Below are 24,972 nucleotides of genomic sequence, written 5' to 3' on the forward strand. Positions count from 1 at the left end.
TACGGGATGACTCTGGGGCAGATTCAGGTTGAAGTCTTTATATTTTAGGGAATTAATCAGAATTAGGGTCAGCACTGAAACGAGGAGGAATATTTGCACAGACACAAACATAGGGAAGTGCAAATATGCACATTGGTACCCTGGCCCAAATACCACACCCCCAGCAATAAAGACACTGGCCCTCACATGCATATACAGAGAAACACAGATCTATCCATAGAGATGCATTCATACAGAGAGAGGTGCAGAACTGAGATGTACACACACAAACACTGTACTGGGACTGGTGCACTTTTTTAAATATTTAATGTTTTTCAACAAAGTACCAAAAACAAACATGACCACTGAACAATTCCAACAGATTTTCAAATCCCCCTCCCAAACCCACCCCTAACCCCTGTACAAAGTACTGCTGCTGTTGTTCCAGGAAGGACCAGCCCACCTGAATACTCACTGTGAGGATTCCCTCTTCACACCACCTCTGCCATGGGGAAGGCTTACCCAAATGATTCTCACACAACTGGTTGTCACTTCAGCACAATTCTCTTTATTTTCTTCCTTCAATCAGCAGATAATTACCAAAAGCAAGGGCAGAGTGCAAGCAGCTACTAAAACAGAAAGTAGAAAGGTTAGAAGTGGGACGCTAGGTGATAATCAGCTCCCATATCTGCCTCCTAGACTCTCCCCGGACTAAGGGTGGTTCCTTTTTTTGTAAAAGTTTCTATCTGTTTATATGTCCCATCCCTCTCATATGCCTATCTATCTTATATCACCAATCATTTCTCATCTAGTCACTAATTCCACCCATGTTCCAGAATAATCTTTCCCACCTTCTATCTTGTTTCTGTGGTGTTCAGTCCAGCTACAGTTTCTCTCAAAATTCCTAACATTCCGGAGTTAGTTAGCTCCTGGTACCTTCCTTATTTACTTAAAATACAAGCTGATGATGCTGTAGCAATAATGAGCAGATGTTAAAGCACATATCTCCACGCAGGCTTCCTCTAATGCAGTTCATATGTGTAAGTCCCTTTCCAGAAGAGCTTATAACGTCACCATTTTTGCCATGCTCAAAATGCACTGATTCCTGCATAACGTCACCAGCACAATCATACATGTCACATATACTGATTTTAAAGGATCCTTTTGTAATAACCATGTTTCTAATGCTAATGTGACAACCCAGGTCTGCACAATTGTCAGGTTTCTTCTTAGTTAACTGGTCAGGCCTCTGGCCTGGGCTGGCTTGCCTCTCTAACAGTCACAACACTATCTATCCAACTACTCTCCCACCTTTCCTCTCCCTGGTAGTGTGCTAATTGTTGCCTCCTGATTCCCCCACGCACACTTGCTGCTGATACCATTGAGTGAAAGAGTCCTATATCTTATGATATGTTTGTATTCTATATTTCTGGAAAACAGTAATTTTATACATTACACTCTTATCCTATAATTTCTCTTGAACCTCCCACCCTGAGGTCACCCGCCATTGTTTCCAATCTCAAGCAATAATCTGTCTCACTGCAGTCATCCCAAAAGTGAGTGAGGCAACCAGATTTGCAGGTGACCCAAAGTTGTTAAATCATATGCAGATTGTGAGAAATTGCAGAAAGACCTTATGAGCCTGGAAGACCAGGGCATCCAAATGGCAGATGATATTTATATTTTGAATGAGTTACCTCCTAATTATAGGAAGACAAAAAAGGATAGGCAAAGTAATAAATGAGCTTCTAAAATTGAAACAAATGTTTAGAAAACTAGAATGTAATTGGAACAAGCATAGAAGTTCACAAAATAGACAATTATGGAGACAGGCAATATCACGCTATAAACAACAATTGAAAGAAATTAGAAAGGAGTATTATACTAAATCGATTGGGACATCTACTTTGAATGCTAAATAATTGTTCCAAATATTTCATCAATAAAAAAAGACTCAAACTATATCATAGTCCAATTCAAACTTAACCCCTAGTGCTACTCAGCTTGCTGAATATGAGCATAAAATTTTTAAAATTCATTCTCAGGGTCCATCTAAAGAGGATTACATTATGCCTATTAATATTCCATCTATAGCTGACAGAAGTTGCTCTGACTTTAGTCTGGTGCAATTGTCAGAATTTAATTTCTTTAGAAGATATGTATCATCATCTTTCTGTATTAGATGTTTATCTGATACAATGCACTCCAATGGAGTTGAAAATTCTGTTGCTGGACTGGGTTAATTCTTGTTTAGATGAGGGAATTTTCCCAGTGATGATGAGAGAGATAGTTACGACTCCTATACTTAAAAGGCTCTAAAGAATCTTTGCAATCCCTGTCAAATTATAGACCTGTTGCATCTATCCCTTTGTTATGGAGGGAGTGGTTGTGGTTATGTGTTATGGAGAGGGAGTGGTTGTCGCTCAGCTATCATCTTATTTAGACATTAACATTTTGCATAGCTCTCAATCTGGATTCCGTACTAATCATAGTAGAGAGACAGTGGTCAGTTCTATTCTAGATATTACTAAATCTATATTAAGTAAGGATGGGGAAGTTATGATTATCTATCATCAGCATTCAGTCTTGTAGATTGTGGGATTCTATTGAGTATACTGGATGAAATGTGTTTCTGGTAAAGTTTGAATTGGTTTTGTGGCTTTCTGTCTAGAATGTTTAAAGTTAAGATGAATAACACAATATCTGAGGGATGCTAACTATTTTTTGTTGATTAATGCCAACCATCCTAGTAGTTTCAATGCAATTATTAAAAAAGCTAATATCAAAACAATAAAATGTGTTAGAATGGTGCTCAGTGCATCCCCCATCATCCCAAACCTGGAACAAGATGGTTCTTAGATGAAAATCATAGCACCAACAGCACTTGTAACTATATTTCAAAAAAAGAGAATATTTCACTTATCTTTTACTGATAAGTCATTTGCTGTTAGTGCACTCGTTGTTCTTTGAATAAACTTGTTCCAGCAAAAATGTGTCACACCCTCGTGAAAGCACAAAACTCCTCACTGGCTGATCCAGATTCTTCAAATACCTCAAGAGAAAATTCTCTGTCCATCAAATCCATAAGCGGTAAAAAAAAGCAGCCTCTGTCTATGCAAGATCCTGATGTACCAATCTCCAAGCTGAAGATTCACCAAAAAGTCTTCTCTAAATCTTGAAAAAGATCTCGGATCCTCTGGATACTGCTTCCATCACCAGAAGAATTCCAATTCAGTTGATGCCGGGAATACTCTTGTAAAAACATAACTATAATCACTGTCACACACTCTTCAATATCACTTCCTGTGTCTCAGTCTCTTGGTCTTAACATAGGCCATGTTTCACGGAATGCTTCCTCCGGAGACACCAAACTTCTCAGAATATGGCGCCTTCTCACTGAAAGACACCAGAGCATATCTGAGGGATGGGATAATCCATCAGGTGTTCCCAAGAGGTTACCCCTCTCCCCTATCTTTTTTAATGTGTTCATCTTTTCTTTAGGATATGTTCTAGAGAAAGTTGGGTTTTTAAAGCTTTTATATATATGCAAATGATATTACAGTATTGGTTCCTATCCAAGGAACATTTGAAGATATAAAAAGGGTCATAAATAAAGGAATGTAGTTAATTTCTGATTGGATTATATGTCATCAATTGAAATTAAATGATGACAAAACAAAGTTCATGCTAATTAGTAAGAACAAATTTCTAACTTTCAACACTTCCTAGCCTAGTGGTTAGTGCAGCGGACTTTGATCCTGGGGAACTGGCTTCGATTCTCACTGCAGCTCCTTGTGACTGTGGGCAAGTCACTTAACCCTCCATTGCCCCAGATACAAAAAAGGTACCTGTATATACTATGTAAACCGCTTTGAATGTCAGAAAGGTAGTATATCAAATCCCATTCCCTTTCCCTTTATAACATTAGGATTTTAGGAATAACGATTGATCAGTCTTTATCCCTACATGTATATACTAATTCTATCATCAAACAATCCTTCTTGTTGATGAGGAACTTGCATAGAATTCGTAAGTTTTTTGACACTGCACATTTCAGACTCTCCTTTTATCTCAATTTGATGATTGTAATCTGATTTATTTACAGTGTTCTAAGGGTATCCTCAAAAAACTTCAAACAATTCAAAAGACAGTGGTCAGGCTGATCTTTCTACTTTTTGAAATCAGAGCACAACATGTCTCAGTACTATGTTTGTCTCCATTGGCTTTCAATGGAAGCAAAAGTGCTCTTTGAATTTTATTGCACTTTGTATAAGATTCTGAATGGGATAGCTCCTCAGTACATGTATCCATTGTTTACTTTTGCTTCTGCTTCCAAACTGTGGACATTAAGAGGCAGATGCAGCAACCAAACGTAAAAAAATCTAAATCATTAAAGTCCCTAACGATTTTAAAATAACGAAACATGCACCAAAAAAAAAAGTCACACATGCTGAGATCGGTAGTGAAACGTACAATGTATCAAAGAATCACAATACACATCGTTAATCGGCCCCCAAATCATGCGCAGAGCAGCCAAGCGTTATGTTAGCTGCTCTGCGCATGCCACAAACAGTCAAAACACAGTCAAATCGCAAGCACATGGCTCCCAAATAAAAACAAAAATAAAAAAAAAGGGTCGGGAGGGGGCAAGGGCGCTCATCAGGAGCGTCCTGTACAGACGGCCTTGCCCCCCCCCCGCTGCTCCCCACTTTCCGCCGCTCCCCCCACCCCGAAAAAGCAAAATTCTAGCAGCCCCTGCCCCCTCCCCACTTTCCGCCGCTCCCCCACCCCGAAAAAGCAAACTTCTAGAAGCCCCTGCCCCCCTCCCTTCCTCACTACTCTCTCACCTCAGCTCCGCCTCCCGACATCCTCCGTCCGCGCCCCGCCCCCTTTTGGGGTCGTCGCCGCCATTCCCCTCCTCCATCGGGCCCCCCTTCCTCTTACCGGGCCCGTGCAGCGCCTCTCTCCTCTGTCCGAAGGCGCTGCACGGGCAAGAAGAACGCTGAATCAGCTGATGCCTGCCTTCGCCTAGCTTCGATAGAGCGTCTTTCTCCTCCTGGGCCCGCCCCTGTCTGACGTCAGTAACCTACGTAGGTTACTGACGTCAGACAGGGGCGGGCCCAGGAGGAGAAAGACGCCCATCGCGAAGGCAGGCATCAGCTGATTCAGCGTTCTTCTTGCCCGTGCAGCGCCTTCGGACAGAGGAGAGAGGCGCTGCACGGGCCCGGTAAGAGGAAGGGGGACCCGATGGAGGAGGGGAATGGCGGCGACGACCCCAAAAGGGGGCGGGGCGCGGACGGAGGATGTCGGGAGGCGGAGCTGAGGTGACAGAGTAGTGAGGAAGGGAGGGGGGCAGGGGCTTCTAGAAGTTTGCTTTTTCGGGGTGGGGGGAGCGGCGGAAAGTGTGGGGGGGGGGGCAAGGCCGTCCGTACAGGACGCTCCTGATGAGCGCCCTTGCCCCCTCCCGATCCTTTTTTTATTTTATTTTTTTATGTGTTTTCTGAGGTCCTTTGGACCAATCACAGCGCTTTTAGCTCTGCTAATGCGCTGGGATTGGCTCAAAGTTTGTTTATTTTTTCACTTAACACTTTTTCCTGCCACGGAGCTGTCCTAACGAGAGGTCCAGACCTCTCGTTAGTTTTCCTGCCTTTTTCCTGCGTAAAGGCAATCGGAAAAGGTTAGTGCATGTCGTTTCAATGGGGTTTTCACACTAATTGCTCATCTCCATTCCGTTTTCGTTAGCTGCTACTGTCGTCGGAAAATAGGCTTAAGTGCATGGAAAGGATAGGAAATTCTTCCCTGAGGGCTCATTTAACGATGAAAAACGTTTAGTGCATCTACCTCTAAGACAATTCAGTCCTTTTGTGTCTTTCCCAATCTAATGAGGCTGAAACATTCTCAGCTGTTTAAATCTTAATTTTCTTATCAAGCAGCTACTAGCTTGAAGCTTTTTCCGAGTGAGCTTGGAACAGTTACTGATTGTACGATTTTTAGGGCTCTGTTTACTAAGGTGCTCTAGCATTTTTAGCGCGTGGTAAAACTTAGCACGCACTAACGCTACAAACACCCATAGGAATATATTTGATATCCACATATATAGTAAATGTGGATATCCTGATTTCCAGGATATTCACATTTACTATATATGAAACATTATTTACAAACACTAATCCAAATGAGATGGATGCATGCAAGCAAATCTCATTTATAGTAATAACAATTATATGTACTTTCCATACTAGGTACTTTCTAATCTTTTTATAATCTAAGGGCTCAATATTCAGCCGGTGATGATCAGCGTTTTGCTGAATGCCACTGGCGCTAAACCCAGAAATTCAATGCTAGGCCATGTCCGGCTCCAGCAATGAATTTCTGGGATTTCAGAGTCAACTAACGCATAGCTGATTAAATGCGATATTAAGCACTTAACTGTCTATGGGTTATCGCATAAAGGGGCCCTTGTACTAAGCTACAGTAAAAGAGGACCTGCATTAGCAGCGGTGGCTGTTTTTGCTGCATGTCAGGACCCCTTTTACTGCAGTGGGTGAAAATAGCCAAAAATGAAATGGCCGTGTGGTAAGTTCGCACTTGCTGCATGGCCATTTTTTTTGGGGGGGGGGGGAGCACTTACCGCCATCCATTGAGGTGGCGGTAATCAGGCAGTGAGCTAGCACTGGAAATGGCTTGCACTTGGGGCGGAACTACCGCTGGCACCTGTGTCGGGCCGACGGTAGTTCCAGGTTGCTGCACAACAACCCTTTAGTAAAGGGCCCCAAAGATAGGACTGACTTTTATGTGGTCCTATTTATGTGGTTAACCTGACCGGTTAAGTGCTGAATATCGGCACTTAACTGGCTAAGTGGCAACTCCACCCCTGGAAGCCCCCAAAATAGCCAGTTTTCAGTTTGGCACTAACCTGTTAATTTCAGCAGCGCTAAGGGGGAGATTCTATATATGGTACCTGGAAAATCCGCAAGGAAATCATTTTCGCCTAAGCATATTCTATAAGATTGAGGCCAGGGCTTAAGTTGATATCCCAGCGCCTAAAACTACTCACATCCATTTACACCAACAAAAATATGACGTAGCCCTCTGTCACCCTTGCTTTTTGTGTTAGCTTTGGAGCCCCTGTTGATTGCACTGCGGACAGACTTAGAAGTCAGTGTCCTTACTATTGGGATGGAAGTGGTAATGTGTATGGCATTTGCGGATAACGTGCTGTGTTTTTACACATCTAGCCAATCACTGAGGAGGCTTCTGCATCTGGTACACTCTCATGGAGTGGTGTCTGGTTTCTCTCTCAATTTTAGTAAATCTGAGGCCATGGCCCTGGAAGGGTATCAATATGTTGATTGGGGTGACCCATTTCAGTTTAAAAATGTGCAGCATAAAATGAAATATCTGGGAGTTTATTTGACCAGTAAGGTGACAGAGGCCTATCGGGAAAACTACACTGTTTTACTCAAAAAGACCTTGGATATTTTTGATCTATGGGCACTATCGCCATTGCCCCTCATGGGCTAAATAGCCTTATACAAAATGGTGTTATTGTCATGTCCCCTACCTCAACGTAAGTGGCGTCCTTGGGCTGTGCGGGGTCCCGTTGACACGCACACTTAACTGGCACTGCTTGAGCCATGTGTGTGTAGTTCTCTCTGGGTTTGTTCAGAGAGCGGTGGTTGCAGGCTCCTTAATTGCTTTGCTTCCATGCACCTGTTTCTGCTCTCTCTGCCTGGCTTCCAGGCTCCTTGATTGCTCTGCTTCGACCCACCTGGGTCTGCTCTTCCTCTGCCTGGCTTCCCTTACTTTTCTCCTATTGGTCTTCCGGTTCCTCCTTCCCCTGCGCTTGTCCTATGGCTGTGCCTCTTCTCCCTGTTGATGTCAGAGGTCAGCACTTTATCAGCTGAGCTCTCCCTGGACTCCATGCTTTGGCTTCTACTTTGGTAGGTGTTACTAACTCTGTAGTCTGCTTCTTATCTACTTTTCCCTCATTACTGACTTTGCCTGTACCTGGATTACCTTTCTGCCTGCTGCCTGCCTACTGACTTTCGCCTGTACCTGGATTACTCTCTTGTCCGTTGCCTGCCTCCTGACTTGCCTATACCTGGGTTACTCTCTTGCCTGTCTACTGACTGCTGCTTGTACCTGGATTACTCTCTTGGCCTGCTGCCTGTCTGGCCGATATATTCATCACCCCACTTCCAGCTCCGTCCCATAAATCCTGCAGGTCGCCCGCACCTATGGGCTCAACCTCTGGGGAACGGTGGTCAGCGCAGGTGAAACCCGGGGTTGTCCAGCCGCCAAGCAGAACCTGGCTCGAGTACTGGGCTCAGCAGCGCTCTACTTGGTACAAGAACTCACAAGTCTGACAGTTATTCCCGCAATGGCTCTATGTCTTACAGACCTTTCCTATGTACATTACTAACTAGGATGTGGCTCTCTTTCAGAAGAGTCTTAACAAATTTCTTTGGTATAATAAAAGGCCTAGAGTCTCTTTCTCTCAACTCTCTCTCCCCTTTTAAAAGAGGGGGGGGGGGGGGACTTAAAACTACCTGATTTGAGATGTTACAATGTGGCCTGCATTGTGAGGCATCTAGTGGACTGGGTAAAAGGAACAACTCACTTTACCCCTATTCAACCAGAACAACAGTTGCTGGCACCAACACACCTAATATACTATCTTCATACTGCACACCCTACGCAATTGATGACTACTAGAGCACATCCTATTTTTAAAAACTATGCACTAAGATTGTAAATGGATTTGTAAGCAGCTGAAACTTCCCTCTACCGTATTGCTCCCTCTCTGGGGTAATAAGGATTTGGATCCTGATGGGACCAAGTTGTATATAAAACGTTGGTCACATCATGGTTTGACTTATGTTCGTGACCTGGTGATTGATGACGGATCTATGAAATCCTTTGAAGAGCTCAAGGAAGATTAGGGGTCTGCAGTCTGGAGACTGGCTTGCTTACCATCCGACGCGCCACTATGCACGTGTGCTGGATGCTTCTATCTTAAATGAAGATGCTGCAGACTCACTTTCTATCTTTAAATCTTTTTTATTGGGTAAATCATTTACAAACTTGAACATCAACCACTTAGAATTGTATAGAGTCCATACTTTATGTCTCTACGTCTTCTTTACACCTGTTAGGATCTGGTAACTGTGAGCCCCTGTGCCCCGACTGAGTACGGCGAAGATGGAGTGACACCGCACTCGGTCAGGCAGTTTCACCTGGGAGACGACCACCGTTCCCTGAGAGTTGAGCCCTCAGGTGCAGGTGGCCACAGGACTTCTGGAACCGGGGGGTTGCACAACCGCTGACCAGGCAAGCAAGCAGAACAGACACAGTCCAAGAGCCAGGAAATCCGTAGGGCAAAGAGTAGTCAAAAACAGTCCAAGGTCAAGGCAGGCAGCAAAACAAGCAAGGTCCTAGAAACAAGCCGAGGTCTGGAACACTGGACATGAAGACAAGGAGCACTGGCGTGGATCTCAAACACATTGAGGCCGAAGCAACGAAGGACTGGAGGCAGGGCTTTAAATAGTGTAGGAATCGATCTCAACCATGTGCAGCTGATCCAAGATGGCTTTCCCCATCAGCAGAGAAGCCCAATGCCCAAATATAGGCTTCCTGCAGCCGGCCAATCCCAAGATGGCTGCCACAAGCTGAGATGCCCATCCCAAGATGGCCGACCTATCCTGGAGAAACACTACCAAGATAGCCAGCTATCTCTGCTAGATCACACCTCGCCAGCGAATCTGCCACACAGGCCTGGAACCAGGTGAGGAACATAACAACACCCAAACTCACAATCCTTCTCCAAAATGCATTGAGTAGTAACGGTTTGCCTACCGCCACATCCAACTTCGCGGCATTCGGTCTAATACTCAGCTGTCCAGTTTATATTTTGTCAATGCATATCCACCTCTTCAGGCCATTCCATTCCGTATGGGAGAGCCCTGTTGATTCAGAAAAGCATGCGCCGCTTCTGTCTTTTCAAAAAAAAGTGGATTTTCGATCTTTAGATACTTTAAGACGTGCTGGATACAATAGGGCAAACTGTATATGCCGCTGATGCAATGTTGAACATATCTGTGAGTATGCCATCCTTAATAAGGAGACCCTCGAGGAGAAGTCTTAAAAACATAATATGGTCTTGTTTTCATATGTTAACGGTCCTTTGGTTTGTATTGCCCGGAGTATCTCCATTTTATGCACATAGTTTAGTAGTTTAAGAATAACTACGCTTAGCTTCAGTCTGTCTTTTAGGACCCAATCTATGCACCCTTTCTATTTTTAGCGGACCTGCTCTGATTGTAACTGCAGCGACTTGGTTAACCAGGCCTCCAGAAATCTCCTCAGCTCCAATTCCAAAATGGACTCTTGTAGGCCCACTAATCGTAGGTTTCCTCTTCACGATCTATTTTCAATATCGTCTATCTTGTTCTCCAATTCCTCCACCTTCGATTGCAATGAAAGCTTTTCTGTGTGTATTTGTTGTACTTGGTCCTCCAGATCTGATATTCTTTGGCAGGAAGCCGCAAATTCTCCTTTCAGTGACTCCATTTTCCCATCCATTGCCTCCAGTGTATCTGTTATAGTCTGAAATTTTTTATCCAAGGAAGAGTCTATAGCTTGGGTTACTTCTGATACTATTTCTGCAACCCAGGCTGAGCTTACCGAAAGCGGTCCGCCATTTTGTGCACCTCTAACGCCCTCGGTTTTTCTGATTGTTTTCTGAGAGATTTCGATGCCATGGGCACTTTATTTTCTCTGTTATAGCGATGTGCGCTGCCTATTCAACTCTCCCACCGTTTGTGGGGTCTGCTCGCCCCGGTTTATGTTGCTGTTGGTCGATTGCTCGGTTTGGGGCCTGGGAGCTCCTCTCACCTACGTAACATAGTAACATAGTAGATGATGGCAGAAAAAGACCTGCATGGTCCATCCAGTCTGCCCAACAAGACAAACGTATGTGTAAACCTTACCTTGATTTATACCTGCCTTATTCAGGGCACAGACCGTACAAGTCTGCGCAGCAGTACTTCCCGCCTCCCAACCACCAGTCCCGCCTCCCATCACCGGCTCTGGCACAGACCGTATAAGTCTGCCCTCCACTATCCTCGCCTCCCAACCACCAACCCCTCTTCCCCCCACCTGCTCTGCCACCCAATTTCGGTTAAGCTTCTGAGGATCCATTCCATCTGCAAAGGATTCCTTTATGCATATCCCACTCATGTTTGAATTCCGTTACCGTTTTCATCTTCTCCACCTCCCGCGGGAGGGCATTCCAAGCATCCACCACCGTGAAAAAATACTTCCTGACATCTTTCCTGAGGCTGCCCCCCTTCAACCTCATTTCATGTCCTCTCGTTCTACCGCCTTCCCATCTCCGGAAAAGATTTGTCCGCTCTTCAGCGCGACATCACGTGACCCCCCAGACTCAAACTTTGCTCTTATCCCGCACTTCTAAAGCAAGTTTATTGCTTTATCAGATCAGCTTGCATAGTCTGGCTCCTGCCTTTGACTGACTCTTTGGCCGCTGTTTGGAATGGGACTCTATTGATGGAAGAACGAGTTACTAGTGATCAACTGCAGTTGCTCAAGAAGCACTTGAAGTGTCTTACACATTGCTCAGTTTGTATGGTTCTGCGCATCAGGCCTTTTTGGTGTAAATTGTGGCAACGGCAGAATGCCCGCATTGTAGAACTGAGTCGGCTACATTGGTGCATATGTTCTGGACCTGCCCCTCTATAAGACCTTTTTGGGTGTGGGTGCAGACTCACATTTCAGCAATATTGGGTAGGCGCCTGCCTTTTTAAGCGGACATTCAGGTGTTTTCGAACTTTTATTCCTTGGGTCTGAGATCGGGGCCTAATCTTCTGCTACATAAGACATATTTTTTTTAGCCAGAAAGACTGTCTTGATGTGTTGGAGACAGGCTGCAACTCCATCGGTTACTGCCTAAAGGAATGAACTATTCCATTTAATGAAGATGGAGAGATTGGATGCAAGTCGGTGGTCTCCTGGAGCCTGGAAGCCCTTTGGTCCCCAGTGTGGGATTGTTTACCACACCGTGCTCGTAGTTATCTGTTGAATCTGTAACCTGAAGTACTGACTTTGGAGAGGGGAGGGGATGATAAGATTTTGTTTTGTTACTATTTATGGTTTAGACTGCCATGAAGCAACAACATGTGCGGTCTGGTCTATAACAGTGACTGTATGGGAGGTGGAACGAGGGCGGTGGGGGGGAGGGGGATGAAACTTGAAATATTATTACACTGTATTGTTATATCTCTTTTTACGAATGTTATTGTTCTTGCCATTATGTGGTTCTAATAAAGATAAATATTAAGAAAAAAGTGATGTAAATCCCTGCACTTAGATTCACACAGACTGAGCCATATTCTATAACAACGTGTGTAAATTTGGGAATGCCCACAAAATACCCATTTCCCCACCTATAACCACACCTCTTTTTGGATGTGCACAGTAGAATTTAGGCGCAGCGAGTTACAGCGTAGCTTAGTGAGTTATGCGTGTAAATTCTAAATATTGCCAATTAGTGCTCATTATTGCTTGTTGAGTGCTGTTAACGCTGATTGGCTTGTTAAGCCAATTAAGTTACACGCATTGTTATACACCTGGATTTCACTGCAGAATGCTAGGTGAGCTTTATAGAATCCTCAGTAAATGGTTAATAGCTGCCAAAAATTAGCGGTTAGCCCCAAACAGGTGATTTAACTGGCCAGGAGCTGTTTCTGGCTAGTTATATTGCTTTGAATATTAACTCCTAAGTTTGTATTTGAGGCAATGGAGGAATAAGTGAATTGTTCACAGTCACAGGGAAGATCAGTAGGGTTTGAAGGCTGGACTTCCTGGTTCTCCGCCCACTCTTCTAACCATTAGGCTAATGAGCTATAAGGCCACAATGAGGACCACTGCTTTAGACTCTTCTGAATACCTGTATTTAGGCTGCTGTTCAGATGCTCATATGGCTTTAGTATGACTGAACTAAATCACTGGAAAATAACAGATTTCTGTACAGAGTTCTGCAGTGCCACAAGTTCAGTTCTGCATACGAAATAGTGACAATATTCTTAGGGATCTGTGTTGTAATTTCCACAAGGTCCTCCATGCCCTTCTTGTTGTAGCAGGAAAGGAACCTATGATTGAGTTTATAAATATCTTTCTTCTTGTTCTAAAGATGGACTTTGCTGGTTGCTGCCTTGCTCTGATATGCTGATGCAGCAGCCACTCCACAGTGCGGTCCCTCCTGTGACTGTACATCTGTTTTGCAGGCAGCGCATTGCACTCCAGAGCCTGGCTCAGATGATTGATGGCTCCCACCGTCAGTGGGAATAAAACAGATGAAAATGGAGAGAGAGAAGAAAAAGTGAGGGCTCTGTTTCAGCTTTCCATTGTAATCAAGACCCAGCAGAGCACAGAATACAGAACCTGGAACAGAAAGGATACAAGGGTACAGTGCTTCCTCTGTGTAGGACCTGGGGGCTTAGGAGATGGACACAGAGACACAGTGTCACCTCTAGAACTGGAGGCTTGAGGGGGACTGGTGAAGGGATACAGGGCCTATCACTTCTAGGACTGGACAGAGGGCTCAAAGAATGGGCACAGGAATGCAGGACCTGTCTCCTCGAATACTTGGTGGCTTTGGGAAAGGGGGAGATGCATGGATCCTGCACCTCTGGGACTGGACAAAGTGCCGCACGAAAGACTCCTGAAGAAATTGCAGAGTCATGGAATCGGAGGTAGGGTATTATTATGGATTAAGAACTGGTTGAAAGATAGGAAGCAGAGAGTAGGATTGCGTGGCCAGTATTCTCAGTGGAGGAGGGTAGTTAGTGGGGTCCCGCAGGGGTCTGTGCTGGGTCCGTTGCTTTTTAATGTATTTATAAATGACCTAGAGATGGGAATAACTAGTGAGGTAATTAAATTCGCCGATGACACAAAATTATTCAGGGTCGTCAAGTCGCAGGAGGAATGTGAACGATTACAGGAGGACCTTGCGAGACTGGGAGAATGGGCGTGCAAGTGGCAGATGAAGTTCAATGTTGACAAGTGCAAAGTGATGCATGTGGGTAAGAGGAACCCGAATTATAGCTACGTCTTGCAAGGTTCCGCGTTAGGAGTTACGGATCAAGAAAGGGATCTGGGTGTCGTCGTCGATGATACGCTGAAACCTTCTGCTCAGTGTGCTGCTGCAGCTAGGAAAGCGAATAGAATGTTGGGTGTTATTAAGAAGGGTATGGAGTCCAGGTGTGCGGATGTTATAATGCCGTTGTATCGCTCCATGGTGCGACCGCACCTGGAGTATTGTGTTCAGTACTGGTCTCCGTATCTCAAAAAAGATATAGTAGAATTGGAAAAGGTACAGCGAAGGGCGACGAAAATGATAGTGGGGATGGGACGACTTTCCTATGAAGAGAGGCTGAGAAGGCTAGGGCTTTTCAGCTTGGAGAAGAGACGGCTGAGGGGAGATATGATAGAAGTGTATAAAATAATGAGTGGAATGGATCGGGTGGATGTGAAGCGACTGTTCACGCTATCCAAAAATACTAGGACTAGAGGGCATGAGTTGAAGCTACAGTGTGGTAAATTTAAAACGAATCGGAGAAAATTTTTCTTCACCCAACGTGTAATTAGACTCTGGAATTCATTGCCGGAGAACGTGGTACGGGCGGTTAGCTTGACGGAGTTTAAAAAGGGGTTAGATAGATTCCTAAAGGACAAGTCCATAGACCGCTATTAAATGGACTGGAAAAATTCCTCATTTTTAGGTATAACTTGTCTGGAATGTTTTTACGTTTGGGGAGCGTGCCAGGTGCCCTTGACCTGGATTGGCCACTGTCGGTGACAGGATGCTGGGCTAGATGGACCTTTGGTCTTTCCCAGTATGGCACTACTTATGTACTTATGTACTTATGTACTTATGATGGTTACTACTAAGTACAAAGCATGTTGTGGCCTGGACCGGGAGTGAATTGGGTCCCAGGAGACAGTTATTGACATCAGTAAAAGCATTATGGGGTCACTTACCCTAATTTGGAGTCTTGAATAAGAGTGGGTTATGAGGCAAGAACTGAATTTCCCCTTTCATCGAGATCTGATCCTCATCAGTAGAGGGAAAATGTATATGGGGGAGGGAGAGGTACACTGGTGGAACAGGCTAGGTGGGAAAATAGCCGATATTGTTAATAGCTCTTTGTGTGCAATGATAGGGTGAAATTATGTAGGGTTGGAATGGGAACTGAGGTGAAGAGGGGACAGGGCAAAGGTCATAAACCCACTGATTGTGTGATAGGTGAATACAGGCACAAACCTTTTCAAGAGATCTGGGAAGTGATTTCTGGAAGAGGGGCATAGGATGAAGGTGAAAGGGAACAGACAGGATGACCCTAAGGAAATATTTCTTTATAGAAAGCGTAGTGGATGCATAAAACAGAGGGGATAGACGGGGAATCTAAGGAAATATTTCTTTATGGAAATGGTAGTAGATACTTGGAACAACCTCCTAGTGGAGGTGGTAGAGGTGAGGATTGTTTCAATTCAAGAAAGCATGGGACATACACATAAGATCTCTGAGAGCAAGGAAAGGATTCTAGAGCTCAGTAGTTGATATTTATGGGCAGTCTGGATAGGCTGTATTTTTAAAAATGTTATTTCTATATAATGGAAAGCAGAACATGAGAGAAATGAGATTCATATACTTGGGACAGTAATGGCTACTTCTGTTTTCTCTTGTTAAAGTCAAACTGCAACTTCAGAAGGTCATTTTTGAAAAAGAAAAACATCTATCTTTTTTTTTTCAAATATATTGTATTGAGCAAGGTTTTGTGCTTTCGACTTTTTTTTTGTCCATTTTCGAAAACAAAATCTGAATAAATGCAAAATGTACAGATTCATGCCATTGGGATGTAGGAGGAGCAATCATTTTTAGTAGACTGATCCCTCAGTCATCCCAGGAGAGCAATAAGGCACTTCATGAAAATGCTCCCAAGTACACATCTCACCTTTGTTCCCTTAGCTTGTCACCTGACCCCTCCAAAGCCCACCCATAAAACACTGTCCCCCACTACAATAGCCCTTGTGGGTGAAGGGGGCACCTATATGTGGTTACAGTAGGGTTTTGGTGACTTTGGGAGGGGTCACAGTTTCCACCACAAATGTGACATGTAGAGAGAGATAGGGACCTGGATCCCCCACTATGCACTGCACTGACCACTACACTATTCCAGGGACCTGCATGCTACTCTAATAGACCTGATTTTAACATCTGAGGCTGTCATAGAGGGTGGTAAGTCATTTTTATTCACTTTTTTGGGGGGGGGGGTGGGAGGGGGGTCACCCCTGATTCCTTCCAGTGGTCATCTAGTCATTTAAGGTACCTTTTTGTACCTTATTCATTCTGAAAAGAAGTCTAGACCAAAACGTCTTAGTTTTAGTCCTGGACATTTATCTTTAGTTCCATTATGGCTGTAAAATGTTCAAGAATTAGGCATACCCTAATCCTGCCTTGAAAACGCCCCTAACTTGCCCCCTTGTGATTTGAACACACTTTTGGTGGACTTCATAGAAAAATGTACAAAATATGGTTTTAAAAATACCTATTTGGACCATTTTGTGAGAAAAACATCCAAATGCAGCTTTATGCCATTTTTTGGACATTCTTCTGTTTTGAAAATGAGCCCCCTGGTATATTAATCCGTATTTTTTGGGTATTTTGGAAATCTAACTAGCTGTGGGTCCTCTGGACAGATTTGGGAATCCCTGCATTAAGCATCAGGCAAGGAACTTCTTTATTTCCTACTTCCTCCCTCCCCAAGTGTTTAACCCTTAGATCAGTGCTGCTCATGATAGTTCTTTGGCCCCTCACCTAATGAAAATGCATGAGATATTTGCAAGCAATGAAGACACAGTATGTAAATATATCTCATGCATGTTCATTAAGGATGTCCTGAAAATCGTATTGGGGATGGAGTAGGGAGGTGGTATGAGATACAGTTTGAGTATTGCTGCATTAGGTCATTCCCACCAGACCTCTACACTGTCAAAAGCCTTGCTGAACTGTGAAATGAGAGATGGTAACCCCTTCAGCAAAGATTTAATGAATGAACTAGCTGTTCTGTTATCAGGCGTGAAGGGCAAGGGGTGTGGGGGGTGGGAGTTGGAATTGGAATAGTCCTGAGCTCATTCCCAATGACTGGGCAGTGGAGCTGCAATAACCTTATGTTAGAGGAGAGGAGGGACAGGGGAGATATGATACAGACGTTTAAATACTTGAAAGATATTAATATAGAAACAAATATTTTTCAGAGAAGGGAAAATGGTAAAACTAGAGGACATGAATTGAGGTTGTGGTGAGGTAGGAGTAATGTCAGGAAATTCTTTTTCACAGAAAGAATGGTCGAAGCCTGAAACGCCCTCCTGAGGGAGGTGGTGAAGAAAAAAAAAAAACAGTGACAGAATTCAAAAAGGCCTGGGATATGAACACAGATGATCTCTAATTAGAAAATGAATGGTATAAAAAAAACAAAACTTAAATGGTTGCATGTGTGTTTGCAAGTTGAGTGGCACTTAGATGGTGACTTGGGCTGTGAAGAACTAAGGCCAGTGCTGGGCAAGCTTGTATGGTCTGGGTCTCATATAGGGCAATACAGTTTAGGATGGGCTGGCTTCGATGGAAACACCAGTAATCTGAAACATGAGGACAGTGCCGGGCAGATTTTTACGGTCTGAGTCCTGCAAATGACAAGACGTATTTGGATAGGCTGGAGTGGGCTTTGATGGCAACTTCAGTAGTTGGAGCCTTAAGGACAGGGCCTGGCAGACTTCTATGGTCTATGTTCCAGACATACCAGAGAGACAATGATCAAGTATTTTATATCACATTCATTGTTGATTTAATCATGACTTGATAATGAGTGTGACTGTTGGGCAGACTGGATGGACCATTCAGGTCTTTATCTGCTATCATTTACTATGTAATCTTAAACCAGACATAGCAAGGTGCTGCAATGTTCCTGTTAAGGCAGTCCTGCTACAATTCCTTTAGAAGATGCACTTTAGTTACTTTCTACAGAGGATTAGTTCCTTCAGGAAAGGGTGTATGTGTGTATATGCTTATGTATATGGGTGTGTGTGTGCTGCGCTAATTTGATTGTAAACTGCTGTGATTTATTCTGTTAACTAAGCAGTACAAGAGGTTATGATCTAATGGGACTAAAAAGAACCCAGGAGTAGCTGCTGTTTCTTGATCCAGTGAGGCCTGAGTGCCTTGGCTTGCATGAACCACACAACCCTGGTGATGCCACCCCTGCCTGAGGGTAGACTAGAACTGAGATCTGCATCTCCTGAGTCACACCACAATGAACCGTTTGGACCAGAGCGTCTTGGGGCTGGCCAAAGTGGCCATGACAAGAAGACGTTATCAAAATGTTGGTAATCCTCAGGTTTCCTTGACCCACTGTGGTTCTGTATAGTGTCATGATAGTTTTATCTTGGGCTATTCTGGTGTGGATGCTTGGATTTTGGTACTAATTAATTTAATTTATATCCCACATTATCCCAATAGATCAGGTTCAATGTGGCTAACAACTTATTGTAATTAACAGCACAAAGAGTGATGCGGGATAGTATACATTAAGTATTAATAACAGATGAGGATTGAGTAATTTCAATATGTAATATGGAAATGAATGCTAGATGCAAAAAGGTAACAATTTAAAGTCATCCATGTATAATAACAAATTAGAATGGAATTGAGAAATTGAATAATTGTACAGTTAGGGGGTTAAATTAATTATGATCTGTGAGAAATTGCTTGAACAGAGAAACTTTAAGGTATTTATGAAATATCAAATTTCCTATGTGCTATCTCCATTGTTTGTAAATATGTCTCATGCATATTCATTGTGGGTATCTGGTAAGGTTTGTCCCTGTGCGGATGATACCAAACTCTGTAATGGGATGGACACCTCCGGAGGGTGTGGATGGTACGAGGAAGGATCTAGCGAAGCTTGAAGAATGGTCCAGTAATTGGCAACTAAGATTTAAAGCTAAGAAATGCAGAGGCATGCACTTGGGTTACAATAATCCAAGGGAATGGTACAATACAATATAGGGGGTGAAGTACTTCTGTGTAAGAAAGAAGAGCAGGACTTGAGGATGATTGAGTCTGATGACCGTAAGGTCTCCAAACAGGTAGAAAAAGTGACGGTTAAAGCCAGAAGGATGCTTGGGTGCATAAGGAGAAGGATGACCAGCAGGAAAAAAGAGGTGATAGTGCCCTTGTATAAGTTTCTGGTGAGGCCCCATTTCGAGTACTGTGTGCAATTCTGGAGACCACACCTATGGAAAGATGTAAACAGGATGGAGTCATTCCAGAGGGCGGCTACAAAATTGGTAAGCGGTTTCGGTCATAAAACATGTGGGGACAGGCTTATGAACCTCAACATGCATACGCTGGAAGAAAGGGGACATGATAGAGATGTTTATATACCTCAGTGGCATTAATGTACAGGAGGTGAGCCTTTTTCAAATGAAGGAAACCTCTGAAATGAGGGGTCATACAATGAAGTTAAGAAGAAATAGGCTTAGGAGGAATCTAAGAAAATACTCTTTCATGAAAATGGTGGCGGATGCGTAGACTGACCTCCCAGTGGAAGTAGTGGAGATGAGAACTGTGTCAGAATTTAAGAGAGTGTGGGACAGGCACGTGGGATCCCTTAGGAAAGGGAAGAATTAGTGGTTACTGAGGATGGGCAGATTGGATGGGCCATTTGGCCCTTATCTGCTATCATGTTTCTAAATAATTAGATTAATTGGTTAAAAAAAAGAATCATTCTGTTTACCTCTACTGGCAAATAGAATGAAGGAGTAGTCCAATGGTTACTGCAATGTTCTGAGAACCAGGTTCAATTCCCACTACAGCTACTTGCGTTCTGGGCAAGTCACTGAACCCTCCATTGTCCCAGGTACAAAATAAGTGCCTGTATATAATATGTAATCCACTTTGATTGTAAACCACAGAAAGGCAGTATATCAAGTCTCATCCCCTTTTAGTGGAACTTTGCGATATTGCCCTATTCCCCCAAAAGTTGACTACCCTAGTACCATTTCTAGACAGAGAAACCTTCTGAATGTAATCCCTTTTGTTCTCTGTCCTCAGAGGATGAGACTGGGGATGTGGTGGTGCAGACAGCACCAGGGAAGGTTACCACTCACCGAGGAGGGACCATCATACTTCCGTGTCGCTACCACTATGAGGTGTCCACTCATGACCCTGATGAGATCCGCATCAAGTGGACAAAGATCACGGACCCCCTGATGTCCGCCGATGTCTTCGTGGCTATGGGCAATGAGAGGAAGGCTTTTGGCAACTACAAGAGCAGAACCTTTCTGCAGGAGGACGGCAGCGGGGACGCTTCCCTTGTTATCCAAAATGTCACCCTGCAGGATTACGGACGATATGAGTGCGAAGTTACCAATGAGCTGGAGGATGATGCAGGAATTGTGAAACTGGATTTAGAAGGTAACCTACATTCTGTTAGCTGGTGAACTTCACTAAGAGTGTTCAGAAGTTAGAAAGGAGCAAGAAGAAGGATATATTTGTTATCACATTTATAACTCACCTATTAACTAGGTGGTGAACAATAAAACACACACAATAAAAATTCATAGAACCAAATTAAAAAAAAAACAAAAAAACACAGACAAGATAATATAATACAGTTCATACACTAACCTCCGTTTACTAAGCCATTCTAGTGGCTGCCGTATGCTAATGCCGACACAGCCCATTCACTTTTGAATGGGCTGCGTTGGCATTGTCGCACGGCTTAGTAAACGGGGGCAAGTATAAACCTGAATAAACAGGTGCATGTTCACCCTTTTAAAAAATAATTCTGATATGGGTAACAGCATACAAACAGTCCCAGGCAGTTTATTTCATAAAAGCCTGGATGAACAAATGTAAGACTAACACCAGACATTCAAAACCACTTATCTAGGATAATACTGCTGACCTGGACCATCCCTTCATTTTCAGCAGCAGCAGCCACTGTGTTTTTATTTTATGTTATTGTAATCCCTCTAGAACTTATTGGGGTTAATATTCAAAGTGATTTAAACAGCTGAGAGACTCCTGGCCATTTAAATCACTTATGGGTACCTGGTTAGCACCTAAGCCCAAACTGCCTATTTTCTGGGCATTCTGGGGGCATTTCCAGGTGCCATATATAGAACCCCCCCCCCCCCCCCCCTAAATGTCTGGGAATATCTTCAAAAGCTTGAAACACTAACTGCACAGTTTGCATATTCAGCTGTAATTTTAATTTACAAGTTTCAAAACTGAATGGTAGGGACCACTGCTAGTTGCACATTTAGGACACTGTCCAGCTTATTTTCGAAAGAGAAAGACGCCCATATTTCATAGTAACATAGTAACATAGTAGATGACGGCAGAAAAAGACCTGCACGGTCCATCCAGTCTGCCCAACAAGATAAACTCATATGTGCTACTTTCTGTGTATACCCTACCTTGATTTGTACCTGTCCTCTTCAGGGCACAGACCGTGTAAGTCTGCCCAGCACTATCCCCGCCTCCCAACCACCAGCCCCGCCTCCCACCACCAGCTCTGGCACAGACCGTATAAGTCTGCCCAGCACTATCCCTGCCTCCCACTACTGGCTCTGGCACAGACAGTATAAGTCTGCCCAGCACTATCCCCGCCCAGGGGCGTATCTGGCGGTAGGGGGGGCCAGAGCCAGAGGGAGGGGCACATTTTAGCCCCCCCCCCGGCGCCACCGATTCCCCCCCCCCGCCATTTCCGGACCCCCCCGCCACTGCCAGACCCTCCCTCGCCACCAATGACACTCTCCACCCCCTCCTGCCGCCGCCAACCCTCCCCCGCTGCTGTCACTTACCTTTGCTGGTGGGGGAACCCCAACCCCCCGCCAGCCGAGGTCCTCTCTTCCATGCAGGCTGCAAGTTGCAATGCTTCCTGTTCTTCTGAGTCTGACGTCCTGCACGTACAACGCGCAGGACATCAGACTGAGTTCCAAATTCTGAGTCTGACGTCCTGCACGTTGTACGTGCAGGACGTCAGACTCAGAAGAACAGGAAGCGTTGCAACTTGCATCCTGCACGGAAGAGAGGACTTCGGCTGGCGGGGGCTTGGGGTCCCCCGCCAGCAAAGATCGGCGACGGGTTGGTGGCGGGCGGGAGGGAGGGGGAGGTGGAGAGGGTCGGTGGTAGGGGGGTCCAGGGCGAAATCTGCGGGGGCCCAGGCCCCTGTGGCCCCACGCAGATACGCCCCTGTCCCTGCCTCCCAACCACCAGCCCCGCCTCCCACCACCGGCTCTGGCACAGACCGTATAAGCCTGCCTAGCACTATCCCCGCCTCCCAACCACCAGCCCCGCCTCCCACCACCAGCTCTGGCACAGACCGTATAAGTCTGCCCAGCACTATTCCCGCCTCCCAACCACCAGCCCTTAAGTCTCCTTTCAACCCAACTTGTAATATTCTCTAGTTCTACCACGTCCCCTTCCCTGGACATGATCTGTTTGTATATCAATATTTTCAAATATGTCTGTATCATATCACCCCTATCCCTCCTTTCCTGTAGGGTATACATATTCAGCTTCTCAAGCTCTTTTTACTACATCTTTTGGCACAAACTTCAAGAGGTCCTTTTACCAAGCTGTGGTAAAAGGCCCCTTGTGGTGGCATCATGGCGTGCAGGTTTACTGTGCACAATTGCCTCCTTTTACTGTAGCGGGTAAAAGTACTTTTTGTAAAAAAAAAAAAAAATTACAAAAAAAAAGGACAGATTATCTCCCACCCCCAGATCCAGCATCTCTCTCTTTCTATTCCTTTCCTCCCTCTCCTCTTCCCCAAGGTCCATTATCTCTCTTTCTTCCTGAGGTCCATTCTCTCTCTCTCTCCATCCTTCCTCCCATTGTCCACCACCTCTCCCTCCCTCCCCTCCACCCCCATGAGCAGCAACACAAACTTGAATGTAATTGTATTTTTACATGCATTGCCTGTCACCTATTATTTCTCTGTGATTACTCTGTGACCTCTGATGTGAATTACTTAGAGAGGTCACAGTGCTATGCAACTTCCTGTGGGGGTTAGATGCAGCAGATGCAGCACATGGAGCACATGGAGCTCATGATCTCTCCTAACCTGAGAGGATCTATGGTGGTGTGAGCATCCATTACCATCTAAGCACATGGAAGGAGCTGATAATACAAATGTATAGTAATATGTGTATATAAGCCTGTCTGATTATAATCTAACTACAAACTGTGAGTAAACAGATGTTTTGTTACTTCAACTTTAAAGTGACTCAGCAGTGAATTATTCAGGGGTGAATGAGAGAGAGATGAAGAAAGAAATTAACATTTCTAAAGCTGAAGCTGTGTGTACTAAAATCTGCTAATTATTTACTACAAATAATCCAACAAAAGGGTTATGGGCCCAGGGTCCAGGAATTGAAAAAGAAGAGAAATATTACCAGGCAGAAAAAAAGGCCACATTTTTCTCTTAAGTTTTAAAGGAAAGATTCAGTCTGTCTCTCTCTCCCCCCACACAGCAGACAGAAGGCTAAGAAAATGGCTGAGGGAAGAAATTCACCATTGTTCTATTCTCTCAAGGTGCCTAGATTAACTGAGTTTAATTATCAGCAGTGGGAATTAAGATTCATATGTTTCCTTCGAGCAAAAAGATTAGATATATGCTTAGACCAAGACAGAACAGCTGAAAATATGGCTGAATGGGACAATGCAAACTATTATGTGAAGTGCATGCTTTTGGAAGCTCTCTCAGAGAAACAAGCCATATTAGTGGAGGGAAAAGATACACCAAAGGACATTTTATATAAACTGAGAACTATGTATGCAACTACATATGCAAAGCAGCAACCAATTTGGTTGGCAGAGTTGAATGAAACCAAATTAAGGGATAAAAGTAAATGTAATGATCACATTATGTATCTTATGTCTTCATTTCAAAAGCTAGAACTTTCTGGAATTCCCATGTGTGATGCATTGAAAAGAGCATTTCTTTTTACCTCACTATCAAAAAAGTTTGATGTTTTTAGGTCTGTAAATGAGGCCATTGAAGGGCAATCTTTTGAACAGGCAACATCAAAACTAAGGCAGGAATGCATAATAAATGATTCTGAGGAGATGTGTTCTCAAAGCAAGTCAGAGAGAAATGAAACAAATTTCTTGGCAAAGAACAGAGGAAGGCGGAGCTATGGGAAAACTCCACCCAAGGGCAAGCTGATTTGCTACTCATGTGGAAAGGAGGGACATGTATCTAAATGGTGTAAGGAAACACAAAACACTCCCTCTAGCTCACCTAAGCCAATGGAACTAAAGAATTTTCAAACCAGGAAATGTATGAAGGACAAAGATAAACACAAGGGCTTTCTAATGACAGAAAAATCTTTGACTATGGTAAATAATAATTCAAATGAAAGTACTTGGATTTTGGATTCGGGGAGCACATGCCATTTAACCAATTGTAAGGATTTCTTTCAGGAAATGTGTCCAGAGGAAGGTATTCTTAAAACTGCAAACGCAGGGACTGCTAAGATCCAAGCAAAAGGTATTGGATTCTTAAAATGCAAAGTGTCTAATGAAGTTAAAGAAATTCCTGTAAGTGATGTCTTGTATATTCCCCAAGCAGTTTGCAATATGCTTAGTGTATCTACATTAGATAAGAAGGGATTTGTGATTCATTTTGAAAACAGTAAGTGCACAATCTCTAAAAATGATGAAGTGTATGCTGAAGCTTTTATGCATAATGATGTTTATAAACTGAGCATTTCAGGTGAAGCCTCACATATGGCGCAAGTAAGGAAGAATGATGGTAAATGTAGTCTGGAAATCTGGCACCGCCGCCTGGGACATCGTGATTCTAAGGTGATCCAGGATCTTTACAGTAAGCAACTGGCCAC

The 24,972-nt window shown here is 44.0% G+C and overlaps 1 protein-coding gene and 1 long non-coding RNA gene across 2 annotated transcripts in view; one reads left to right on the forward strand and one right to left on the reverse strand.

The window, feature by feature from the left end:
• Positions 1-24,972, forward strand: part of HAPLN4 (hyaluronan and proteoglycan link protein 4) — a 75,439-nt gene that overhangs the window by 10,602 nt on the left and 39,865 nt on the right. The window contains exon 3 of the mRNA XM_030219164.1: positions 20,171-20,533. Coding sequence (XP_030075024.1) covers positions 20,171-20,533 — 363 coding nt within the window. The remainder of the gene's footprint in view (positions 1-20,170; positions 20,534-24,972) is intronic.
• LOC115480469 lies at positions 722-23,613 on the reverse strand. The gene is made up of 3 exons (XR_003943830.1): positions 23,598-23,613; positions 20,127-20,137; positions 722-830 (listed from the first exon to the last, which is right to left on the reverse strand). It is a non-coding gene; the product is annotated as an uncharacterized LOC115480469 (long non-coding RNA).

The sequence above is a fragment of the Microcaecilia unicolor genome, chromosome 11 (assembly GCF_901765095.1).
Source record: "Microcaecilia unicolor chromosome 11, aMicUni1.1, whole genome shotgun sequence".
Classification (NCBI taxonomy): domain Eukaryota; kingdom Metazoa; phylum Chordata; class Amphibia; order Gymnophiona; family Siphonopidae; genus Microcaecilia; species Microcaecilia unicolor.